Here is a 13,432-nt window from a genome sequence, read left to right on the forward strand (position 1 = left end):
TTTATTTTTACACAATATCAACATTCCAAAAAAAAAAAATTACAAATGACTTATTGGATAACTCATTTGATAAAGAATAAAAACATATAAGAAAGTTACAATTTTAAAAGTTAATTTTATAATCTATTAACAATTGAAATATACATTAAAGTTTGATTGCTTACTTATTTATACCTAGTCGCTTTTATGAAGATCATATCATTGTTAAGCAGCACACACTCTAGGAAATATCATAATTTATTTTGAAAAGCCGTTTATTTTGAACATAAATTGTTAAAAAATAGATCTAAGCATTCATAATTTGTGCTAATTTCATACTTTGGCTTTACTATTTTCACACTTGTGAATGTGTCTCACACATATTTACAATTTTAAATCTATTTTTAACTTTACTGTAACCAGATTATCTTAGCATGTACTTTACTATTTGATATCTAAAAATCTTTACTCATTACAGAATGCTCAACCATTTATTTTTCAATTAATTTGCATTCAGTTATGTAAATATATCAATTGTTTTCTTAAAACTCACAATAAACAATTAAACCAATATTGTCTTAATTTCACTATTTTTTTTACCCAAAAAAAAAAAATTTAAAAAAATAGTTCGGGTTCGGGTCGGGTTGGGTTGACCCGCACAAAACACGGGTCGGGTCACGGGTCAACCTATTTTTGCTTCAGGTAAAAAAAAATCGGGTTCGGGTCTGGTATTTTTCGGGTCGGGTCGGGTCAGAAAATTCTGGCCTGTTTTGCCATGTCTAATCACAGTGGCTCAACATTTTCGGACTATTAGACTTAAAAAACAAAAAAAATAAAAAGAAAAAAGAGAAGAAATGTTGTAGTTTTCAAAGGATGCATGGATCAATTGAGTTTCAAGTTTTGAGTTTTGACAAATGTTCAATCGATTGAAAGAAAGGTTTCAACAATTCTTAGATCGATACTTGATTGATTGATAGTTCCAGGCTCAGTAGTTTCACTTACGTATTTTAATTGAAGTTAGCGTATTAATTTTTTAACCATACATAAGGACTTCATGTTTCGACTTTAGTACGTACGACTTAGAGAGGCAAAAACAAAGTACTACATAGAAAGAATATTGTAGATTTGTAGCCTCCATTTTGAGTGATTATGTGAATTCAGAATATGCATATATAATTTTAAGTGTGTATCCATTAGGGGTGGCAAAGTGAGTCCAAACCTATTTGTCCACCCAAACCCACCTACTCTAATTGAACCCAAACCCACCCAATTATTAGTTGGGTTAAATGAACATTAACCCAATTATACCCAGTGATTATTGAGTTTTAACTAAAAAACCATTGAACCCCATTTAATCCAAAAGCAATATAACTAAATTCAACCCAGCCCTTCCCATAAAAAAACAAAATAAAAAAAGAAAAAAGAAAAAAGAAACCCAGCCCTCAGACGTTTTAGGGTCTATGCCCTCGATGATTTGGCCAAACACGATGTGCTTTCCATTGAGCCACTCGGTCTTGGCGGTGTAGATGAAGAACTGAGATTCGTTGGTTTCGGGACCGACATTGGCCATGGAGAGGACTCTGGGGCCTGTGTGCTTCTTCACGAAGTTCTCGTCGGCGAACTTGGCGCCGTAGATCGACTCGCCTCCGGTGCTATTTTCGGCGGTGAAGTCGCCTCCCTGGCACATGAACCCAGGGATCACGCAGTGGAACGACGATCCCTTATAGTGGAGCGGCTTGCCGAAGCGGCCAGTGCCCTTCTCGCCAGTGCAGAGAGCTCAGAAGTTCTCGGCAGTGGAACCACGTCGGCGTAGAGCTCCATGACGATACGACCGGTAGGTTGGCCGTTGATGGTCATGTTGAAGAAGACCTTAGGGTTGGAAGCCATTGGAGCAGAGATTCGAAGCTTTTTTTCTAAAAAATAAAAAATTTAGGGTTTCGAAGAGAGAGAGATGGATTTGGATTAGAAGCAATTAGTTAATAGGTTTCTTTTTTCTTCATGAAACAATAATTGGGTGGGATTGGGGTTTACCCGTAATAATTGGGTTGGGTTAGATTTGGGTTAAAAGCAATTAGTTAAATGGGTTTTAATGGATAAATGAGTTTTATAGACCCAACCCAATTATGCCCACCCCAAATCCACCAATTTGACACTCCTAGTATCCATACTTGTGATCAAAGATCTTGGAACCTCAACCTAATAATAAAGTTCATTATAGTTTCAAACTTTCAAGGAGGTGTCTTGGAGTCAGTGTTCATGAAAGGGTCCATAAATGAGAAGTTAATTTTGAGAGATTTCGAAGCTGTTATTAGCCACATCAATGAGTTTATTTATTGGATGTAGTGTCTAGGTAACAAGGGTCTTGTTCTAGATTGTAACTCATTCTTTTACAGGAGATTTCTTCACATGTAGCTATCATGTCACCCTTATAGTAATTTTTCTTTTGGAAATGTTATGCATTGATTTTCCACTTCATCACCTATACTAATAAATAAATATTCAACATTGGCAACAATAGCAAAGCTAAGGTTTGCTGCTAGGGAAGGATCGATACAGAAATATATTCTTTGAAAGGTGATGCTTTAAATGTTATTAAGCCCCTAAAGGATTTAGAATCTGATTGCCTCTTTCTATTGTAAAGGCTCTAAATCGAGATGGTTCTAAGCCCAAATCTTTTTGTTTTTCCCCTATTTTGGGTTGAGCAATAAAGTTTTTTCAACAAAAAAGAAAAGCAAAGCTAAGGAAACAAGCCACATCACAATTTCAGTAACTGCTAGCATAGTCTGTTATGATTGGAATAATATCGCTTCCAACTAAGTTCATCACTAACATCACTTTTATCATGCGCACCAATCATAATATATCATGTTAATAGTTATGAAAATTTATGTCTTACACTTCATTCAATTTGAAACCTAACGTTCTCAATTTTGGCATTCATGTAGCTCAACTAGCACTAAAACCCCCACACCCCCAACTAGCAAATAATTATATAAAAATAAAATAAAATAAAAAAGTTGACAACTTTTTCTTTGGAGCTTTTTTGTGTATAGTTAAATAATACTAGCTTGTGTTGGGCCAACAATAAGTCTTGGAAAATAACATATTTTACTACTATTGACATGGCTTGTTAGATTTGTGAATAATAAAAATGGTATTAGTAGTGGACCTATATGAAAATAATTTTTTTTTAATCACATCAAATCATGACAAATGACAAAAGTTGTAAGAAACTATTGTATACCTTGCATAACTCTTGAGCCAAATTTGAAATATTTATTTTTAAAATCATAAGATATTTTAGTTTTGTAGGACATCAATTTTTGTCACCGCTAAAGTTGGAATATCCACTTGATCTATTTTGATTCGTTTGTTTCATGAGAAGACATTTTTTTGGAACATTACTTATTTTGAATATAACATTCTTTTTTGGAAAAGTTAGTTTTATGTTTGGTTGTGGCAATGAAAATGAGGAAGGATTTTTTTTTTTTTTTTTTTTTTTTTGTGTAATTGGGAGCCTCAGACAAAAAATTTCGTTTGGATGTTAATAGTTAGTTTGCACTAGTGAAGAATGATTGGTCAACTAGGATTTATGGCTGGTCTATGGATAGAGAGAAAGGCCTGAAGAGAGAAATTACTATTGTGAGAGAATTTATGTGGTGTGGAGTTTACTTGAGGTGGGTTATTGAGAGTGTAATGTTTTCGAAAGTGGGAAATGTTTTCCGTTCAATTGGGCTTGTTTTAGTTAACAGTAGAAAACATTTTCCTTATTGTATAAAAGACCAAAAATACAGAACAAAAAAAAAACATTTAAATTTTTTTTTAAGAAAGTGTTTTTTGCTGAAACAGTTTTGGAGTGAAAAGAGGTAGAACAAAAAATTCAAATTCATACATGTTCATTAATCAAATTGGCACAGGAAAAGGAGTAGAAGAAATTCGGTAGAACTATGTTTTTATTAAGACAGTAAGGTTTTTATCACTTGTCCATTTTTGGACTATTGGGATTTTTAGGAAGAAATGTTGGGGTTCATTTTCAGAGGATGGAAAGGATCAACAAATTTGGCACCTTCATATGCTGAAAAAGTTACAGCAGTTGGGAATTTGAGGGAGAGACCTTTGATCTTTGATGACCTGTGAAAAAAATACAGTCCAAAATGAAATTTTGACAGCCTTCGTACGTGATATTTAAAACAAAAGACAATGCGCGTATATTTTAAAAAGAACCACATATTACAAAATCTAGACTGTACCAAAAACACAATATTATATCACTGTATCCAAATCTCTTTCAATGTCTACTACAACCACTCATACAGCATAAGATTAAATATTACAAAGTCCACAATGGTTCTAAAATCATAACATGATAATTAACCTGAATACATCAAAAATGAAATAATAAAAGTCTACATCATATCCTTGCACGCCTCAAAATTTCAATAATTTTATCTACTTGCATGTTTCAAGATGGTACCCGCCATAAAAGAAGGAAAAAATGTCATAAATATTAATAGGGAAATGCTAACGAGTGCCCTAAGGGCACTCGTTAATAATCCATTTAAAGAAAGTTTTTATGGAAAATGAAAAAAAAAAGTAATTAATATTTTGACAATTTTTTTCATTTCCCATAAAAGTGGTATCAAAACTTTCCTAAAATGGATTATTAATGAGTGCCCTAAGGGCACTCGTTAGTATGACCCATATTAATAATAATAAAAAAGAGTAGTTACTAGGTTTGCATGAAAGCCCAATACTTCTGTTCAGATTGAATCCATGTCACCTTTGATAATCTCAAATTGTTTTCTCTACTTACAACCTAAAGCAATTCAACTTGCGACTTGTATTCCCTCAAAAGATTCAAAAACAATATGCAAAACAACAGAATTTGTGAGAGTTTTTACATGTCCAAAGAATTCTGTTGAAATACTAGTCATGTCAAGACCTGAAGGGCCTTGAAAGCACATCACTTAAATTCTAGAAAAACATGTACAACCATCTCATTGATCCAAAGATTTTCTAATGCAGTCATACTTAAACGCCTTAATTGCTACATTCACAACAATTTCTAAACACCCAACTATATTTCCCAGAAGACTTGGCACTGTCCTTTAACAAGACCAATGACTACTCCAAGCACAAGATCACCAGCAAAATAATAGTATATCATCCAAAACAGAAATAGAAACGAATGCATTGTTAATTTGAATTTTATATTATATTTCAAACCTAATACTGAAGTCGTGTAAGAGTTTGAATTTTATATCGAAATTAATTTAATAGTTTGTGTCTTTTTTTATTATTCTATGTGTTGTATTGTTAGACATATGTTAGGGAAATTGATTATGATTCTTGATAGATAATGATATAATTAGGATACTATATAAATTTTAATTACATAAACTCTCAAACTAATATAAATTTTAATTACATAAATGCTACAAACTAATGTAACGTCAATCAAGAAAAATTTATTTAGACATTCATTTATGAGTGATGCATACACTACAAATTTTACTACCTAAACCTTACAAACTATCATATCATCAATCACAAAAAAAAAAATAATAATAATAATAATTCAAATATTTATTTTTTATGTTAAAGCTTGCAAGCTATCACAAGTGGTAGACAGTCCAAACGGGAATAGGATCCAATTGCTACCATTTAAGCCAAATGTTAGTTGCATTGAGTTTGGAAAGGAATTTCTTCTAGCTATCTAATTAATATAACATATTTGAGTGTGGTAGAGTAGCAATTGCATGGGCTGGTATGTCTAGAGGAGATAGTGAAGGTATAAGTCCAGGTTTTTATGCAGCAATCCATTATACTCAAAGAGATACAACTGGTTAAAAGCAAAGGGCAATTTTGAAAGATAACATCATGACCAAAAAATTTGTGTTCAACAAAAATCAAGCATAGATGCTCTAAGAAAAGAAGCCTCTAATGCCTTTGGTCCAAAAGACAAGGGTACATCACGCGTGGTGGTTGTTTCAGCATTCATATGGAGTTGTTTTATTGCAATGGCTCAGTCAAAACAAGGTAAAAAACCAAAACTATTTGTAGCATTTCATGCAATGAATCAGCGTGAGAGAATGGTTCCACAACTTCCAGCACACTGTTTGGGAATTTTTATAGGAAGGCAACTGCAACATCACCAGTTGAGATTGAGAAAGATTATGGTTTTCTTGTGAGTGAGATTAGGAATGGAATCATGGAAATATCAATGCTGAGTATGGGAAGAAATTACAAGAGGATGATGGATACTTGGAGCTTGTAAAGAAGGGTGATGGATGCTGAGTATGTGAATGGTGGTGCACACTAGAAGTAACATTAAACATAATTTCATGTGAAAATAATGTTGCACCAATTATAACTTATCATCTTAATGGTTGTAATTTTTAATATGAATGAACTCTTATGGTTGTGGCAGTAAATAGAATGTGAATAGTGCATAATAAAAATAATGCTTAATAATGATCATTTAAAAATGATGTTGCGCAAATCATAATTTGTCATCAAAACAATCTCTATTAAATAAATAAAAAATGGTTGCTTTTGGTAAAAGGACACGGAGACCAGCATTGAGGTAACTTCAACATCGAGCTAAGTTGGTCTCAACTCTCAAGACCACACCCAATCATCCACTTATGGCTTGTCGCATGGTTAAGATTCTTGAGATTCAAATTGGTTCCCGGAACCAATTCAATCCTAATAGAATGAAGAGATTCTCATCCCAAAATGGAAAGGTCATTGTCAAACATTTCCCACCTTAAAATAGAAAATTCCCAATCCTAAAGCATAGGAACCGTGTTGCATGTACTAAAGCTTTCAAAGGTCCATGCATGTGAAGGAAAGGTAGTTTATGAGACGATAGGATCCGGTGCAATTCATCCATGTCTTTATATTTTTCACTTTTCACCTTTTTAATTTTTACTTTTTACTTCCCTTAATTTTTTTTTCTTAACTTTTTTGAATCAATGGTTGAAATTGAAAGTTGTTTTTCGTAACTATCTATCTCAACCATTTATAAAAATTGCATCAGGTGCAAACAAGAGAAAGCATGCAGTGCAGCAAGTGTATTACCATGCACCCACCACCCATTTACACGTGGGTGTGTTGTTGCCATGCACACATTATCCATTAGCTAGGTATGTGGGTGTGAATAAAGATGCCCACATATGGGGTACATCAATACACCAATCGAGATGGCTACACACATTTCCAAGAGAATATATTAGCGAATTGTGTTATAAAAAGGTCATCTTATCTCAAGATTTTAGGTCAATTGTTCTCAAGCATTGTCATTAAATGCCAATGGTTAATAAATTATTTTAGAAAAATTTTTATACTATTTTTATGTAAAATTGAAAAAAAATTGTTAAAATATATATGTTACCCACTTGGTTGCATGCTTTAGATTTCACGATTATGCCATGCATGGACAAAGCTAGGGGAACAATTGCATTCTTCATCACACCAAAAATCCCACTTTTATTTCTTCTTTTCTTTAGGTATCTTTTTTCTTCTTCTTCTTTTTTTATGTCAAATTTATTATAAATTAAAAATATAGAAAGAACATCTTTTTTTATCAATATTTTTTTAACTTAAAAAAATTATAAAAAAGAAATAAGAATATATATACACACATGGACGGAACCATTCATGGATTAGGAGGGGCAATGGCCCCTCTAATTTTTTTAATAAAGAATAGAAGTATATATTTAAGTACTAATTTTAGCAACTTCGTTTAATAAAATTACATTTTCCCCCCTTAATAATATCATTGATCATGATGAGGTTTGAGAATTTCTCAATAATGTATTACTGCTCTGTTTGAAAAATATTACACACATTACAAGAGATTGTATGAGAAAATAAATACACGTTAACAAGGGCTATTCTAAGTAAGTGTCCTAGAATTAAGGCTATCGGTTACATGGAAAATAAAGGCTGTTACATCCTTGAATGAAGGCTAAGAATCTGCAGTCATTTTTGTTGCTTGATTTGAGAGATTTTCTTGATTTGAGGATGCTTCCGTTATAGATCATTATAAGAAAAATGCTAAAATTACAAATTTTTTTACAACATTTTTACAAACTATTGAGATAACAAATTCTTACTAATTTGCATCTAGGCTCACCAGTTATATCAGTTTTTTTACGTACTAATAACCACTAATCGCAACAACAATTTGTAAAAAGTTTTAGATGCACATATTATTACTATATGGTTTAAAAGTTTTGATAGGTGCTGAAACTCTAGACAAGACCCAATCCCCTGTTTCGCTCCACATAATTGATAGCTAGCAACACAACTCTTTTAATTAGGGCCAAAATGGCCAAATACCACGTTTTTTTGAAATTTTTAGCAACAGAACACTATTTCGGAAATAATTGGGGATCTACCACTTTTTGTGGTACTCGAGCTTGGTGAGATCGAGTACCCCATTTTTCCATTCCACCGTGGCACGCTAACATGGAAAGCTGGAATTAAATATTGGGCTTAGTACTTGAGCTTCATGGGCTCGAGTACTGTTTAGTAAGGTACCCGAGTGCATAAAGCTCGAGTATGGCTCGGGTTGCAACGGCACTTAAAACACACAAACGTACAAACTCTCACTCTCACTCTGACTTACACCTAAACGTACAAACTCTCACTTACACAAACATACAAACTCTCACTCTCAAGGTTTATGAAAAAAAATAATAATAAATAAATAAATAAAACTCTCACTCTCACTCTCAATTACATCGGCGGTAGAAGACTCTCGTCAGCGGCGACCTCTTAGTCTCATCTCTCTCACTGTCTCCGCACTCAATCGCAGTGTGAGGTTACAGAGGCTTTCATTTCCAAGCCCTTCACTCCGCTCCAAGGTACTCTCTTTCTCTTTCTCTCTCTCTCTCTCTCTCTCGATCGTTAAACGTTGTTGTTTCGAGCTCATTACTACTTTTTGTGCTTTTGATAACAAACTGTTGTAACTTTATGATAAAAAAGATTCCACTGAAAGTGGGTGTTTGTAAATTTTGTATTTTTATGCATAAGTTGATTCTGGGTTTTGATCCAGAAATTAATTAAGGAATTCAATTCAATTTAATTAGTTAATTTTTATTTTTGGGTGATTACTAGAATGTTGGTCTGGTTGTGCTTGTCTTTTGGGTTTTTTATTTTCTAATTATTAGGTAAAATGAGTTTAGGGGAGATGAGAATGTTAAGATAGATGAATGAGAATCCCTAGAAAGTGTAGAATTCAAAATGAGACCTCTCACTCTGCTCTCTTACTGTTGGTACATACAAGACTTGACCTTTACCTATTTTGATAATTAATGAATATTGGATAAAGACTAAAAAGAAATTAGGATTGATCGAGGAATCCTTGACCTCTACAGATTACTTTGCATAAATAATTCTTATCTGATGATTTTATTCAAATAAACTACTGCTGCTTTTATACAAGATAAGCCCTGCATTTTAGGAACAAACTATCCTAAGAAAACTCAAACACTAGCTCCACTAGCCGTTAACCCCCCAAACACTTGATAAACAAATTCCCTTATCCTACTAAAATGCAAATACAAATGCAATTAATCCTAATATTATGCAACAACTTATTCTGATCCTAAAATTAAGCAAACATCCAAATATTCTGCAGCAAGCATAACGTTAAAATCTGTAACAGAAACTCCACTTCTTTTGCACGTAACAACTCTTCCCCCCTTAACAAGGGCCCTTGTCCTCAAGGGCAAGATCTGAAAATTAATGTTTCAAGCTTCTGTAAGTCCTCCTTAGTAGCATCTGCTGGTGATAGGCCATGCCAATTCACTGAAATTTTAGTCTTGTCTAGCTGCTGCCTTTGATCCAAAACTGCTTGACTATTAAGGACCACAGGTAGCTGTGATTGAGCTAAGACATCGGCCCCTAACTTACCTTTAAGCAAGGAAGCATGAAACAGTGAATGAATGTGAGACTTGCCTGGAAAATTTAATTTGTTGGCAACCTTACCAATACCTTGGAGGATCTGAAATGGACCATAGGATTGTGGAGCAAGCTTGTACTATATAGTGAAATCAAAACCAATCAATTTGTAGAGCCACCTCTCCGGAAACCAATTAGGATCCATCTTGATTAAACTTCTATGGTTCATTCTCATTATGAATCTTCTTCTCCCTAGGAGGTAGTGACGCCACTTTTGTACTGCCATGATGAGCGCCAACATCTCCTTTTCATAAGTTGAGAGCAGCAACTTTTTCCCATGAAGAGTGTGGCTGTGAGAAGCAATTAGTTGCTTTTGTCGCAAGACTGCTACTATTCTTGATCTTGAGATATCACATTCAATGATAAAAACTTGGTTGAAATTTGGAAAGGCCCACACTAGTGATGTGGTCATGGCTTCCTTTAGCTGTTGAGAGATTGACTTAGCCACAAGGATACAACTAAATAAACTCTTCCTTAGCATCTAGGTTAGAGGTGCTGCAATCTTTTTGTAACCTTTAATAATTTTGTGACAGTACCTTGTTAATGGTCAAAGGATATTGGGGATTTAACCTAAGGAGGCAAACCCAACCCATCAATGATGCAGGGAACTAAGATTTTATGTTTTACCAAGATTTTGCAATTAATTTTGTTTTTGAATTTGGTTATTAATGTTAACAGTTTTTATGGATTTGATTAAATGTCTTCCATATTAGTATAATCCCTAAAACCTATTTATCTAGCACTCCTGTAATGGTGAAAGAGAGATGAATTTGAATAAGATTAATTATTATGAGATGAGAATGTCTCCTCTTTTGTTCTCTCTGTTTGGTGGCGATACCAGACTCCCCTAGGTGGTGATGCCTAGGGTTTGCAGATAGATTCTAGGTGGTGAAGCCTAGGGTTTGTTCTGTTGTTACTTTCGTATTTCTTATTTTCTACTATGTTCTGCATCAATCAACCTGCGCAAACCCCCACAACTTTCCATGTCCAAGGTCAAGTTTTCAACTACAGCTCAACTTCAAATCCTTTCAAGTTGTAACAACTTACACTTTAATGATTAAACTTTACAACTATGAAAAATCATAGTTAACAGTTCATGGTTAGTTGATATAAACATTTAACTACAATGAAACTCCTTGCAAAAAATTCTTAATGTGATGCTCCTAACATATACATGTTGCATTTTCTACTTCTTAGCAGTCCAAATATCTCTATATATAATAAACTATACAGAAGATCCACCAAGTTTATGGAACAACTGCAACTTTAAAGACCTGTAGAAACCTAGAGATATGTTCAACCTAGAATCAAAATTTAGAGATTGCACTGCTTTCAAAATCAAGTATCATTATGAGCATTGCATATCATATTGCACAAGTAGAATTATATCTCCAAGGTTAAAGCTATGCAAACAGCTTCAGAACCAAATACTAGGCAAGATCAGAAGTACGAGGAAACTTTTATAATGGACTGTATTTGCAACCTAAAAGAGAATGCTCTGTGTGTTAGGGCTTCACCATCTTTCTTTTAAAATAAAACTATTGATATTAAAAATATAATCAAGGTGTATGTTGTAAACTTTCCTTAGGTCAATGGGTCATGGACCTTAATTTTTTCTCAATTGCCTTCCCTGAGGCTTTGAATGATTGTAAAAAATATAAGGTTCTTTTTTAATACTTTTTCTCTTTCAATGACGTATTCTTATCCCCTATTATCATATATCCATGACATTGGACAGTCAAGGTTTGGCCTTTTGTTTATTTTTTGTCATGATAGATTAACTTCAGCGAATTGTGCTTTCCTGCCTTACAGTTAAGCCATGCATTTTATGCTTTGTTCTATCTTGCTTCACTATTGTTGAGGGGAACGAGGAGAGTTGCATTTTTGTTTTAAGCATCTCTTTTGTGTTCTTAATGTCCCACTCCCACAACTATGAGTTAAATTAATTTTGGTCCGTCTCTAATTTTATTTTAGCTTTTGTCTCCAATATTTTTTTTCAGCATACTAGGTTAATGGAAATGTGAATATGCAAGTTTATTTGAATATTTTAGATTTATTAAAAAGAGAATTTATGCAATTTGTATTGTGAAGAATGTTACTGCACCCCACAATCGCGTACTCAATTTTATTTTGTAATTCATTTATTCAGGTTGTGGGAAAGACATGATGGCGTATGTTTGACATTGGAAAACACCTTAACTTGAGTTGAATAATGGGAGTATTGTTCTAGTCTATTCCCATTAAACTCTAAGAACCCCTATTACCCACAGTTTAAACTCTCATCCCTCACTTTCTGAGTCTCCCTCTCACTCTCTCAAGTTTAATTCAAATTTTTTTATTGAAATCAATGAAGGTTGTATTAGATATATATTATTGCCATTTTCAGACAAATTTGTTTATAATTAAAAATAAATAAATAAGACTGTCTTGCTGTTGTCACCAAATGCCAGATATGGACCCACATGGAGCAGGACCCTCTATACGGACTTCGTTGATGAGGCAGGATGTGCATCGTTCAAGTTTGCTTTGGGATGCTCATTTGGAAGGCGAGGTATGCACTTGTTCAATATATGTAGTAGAAAGATTTTTGGAATTTAGCTTTGAAGCGTTATTATTATGTGGTACTCTAATTATTATTAATACTAAATTGCTTTATTTGCAGGAAGTGCCAGGTGTATTGACTTGTCGTCATCGAGAGAAAGGTCTGCTTGAAGGTGGGTTAGATGGGTTAGATCCACGAATTGTTGCTTATATCACTAATGCGGGGTTAGATGGGCTACTTCGGGTCCCACATATGGACATTGACCACGCATTGATCATAGCGTTGGTGGAGAGATGACGGCCGGAGACGCACTCATTCCACTTGCCCCACGGTGAGATGACCATCACACTACAAGATATGGAGGTTATAATGGGGGTACCTGTAGATGGCTTGCCGGTGGTGGGATGTACATCCCCGACGGTCAATTGGCGCTACGTCTGCGGCACCTTGCTAGGGCATAGGCCGCCAGAGAGAGAACTTGGTCGTAATAAGAACACTGGAGTGATGGAAGGGCCGAGGGTAAAAGCCAAATGGCTTGAGGATCGGTTTAGCAACCCTCTCTCAATTGACGCCCCTAAGGAGCTTGTGCAGAAGTATGCTTGGTTTTACATAGTGGAGATGTTAGGTGGTACACTGTTTATGGACAATTCTAGAGAACGGATCTCAATTAGGTATCTACAATTTTTCGATCCAATCAGCAACGGAAAGAAGTATAGTTGGGGTAGTGCAGCACTAAGTTGGCTCTATAGATACCTCTATAAGGCATCAGAGAAAACAGCTAAGTAGATCGGTGATGCACTGCTATTGGTGCGGTTGTGGGCGTGGGCGAGGTTTCCCCACATATGCCCTGTGATGAGGCATCCACACCAGGCACTAGGAATGGCAACGGGTCGGGTTCGGGTCGGGTTTTTACATACCCGGACCCGACCCGCGGCCCGG

The 13,432-nt window shown here is 34.6% G+C and overlaps 2 protein-coding genes and 1 pseudogene across 2 annotated transcripts in view; 2 read left to right on the plus strand and 1 right to left on the minus strand.

The window, feature by feature from the left end:
* Positions 1 to 13,432, plus strand: part of LOC115964228 — a 98,405-nt gene that overhangs the window by 10,879 nt on the left and 74,094 nt on the right. Inside the window, exon 5 of the mRNA XM_031083586.1 lies at positions 5,766 to 5,770. The gene's annotated coding sequence lies outside the window, so the exon portion shown is untranslated. The remainder of the gene's footprint in view (positions 1 to 5,765; positions 5,771 to 13,432) is intronic.
* On the minus strand, positions 1,282 to 1,886 carry LOC115964229 (annotated as a pseudogene).
* Positions 12,830 to 13,279, plus strand: LOC115964230 (protein MAINTENANCE OF MERISTEMS-like). The gene has a single exon (XM_031083587.1). It carries the CDS (start codon positions 12,830 to 12,832, stop codon positions 13,277 to 13,279), a length of 450 nt encoding a protein of 149 aa, XP_030939447.1.

The sequence above is a fragment of the Quercus lobata genome, chromosome 10 (assembly GCF_001633185.2).
Source record: "Quercus lobata isolate SW786 chromosome 10, ValleyOak3.0 Primary Assembly, whole genome shotgun sequence".
NCBI lineage: Eukaryota > Viridiplantae > Streptophyta > Magnoliopsida > Fagales > Fagaceae > Quercus > Quercus lobata.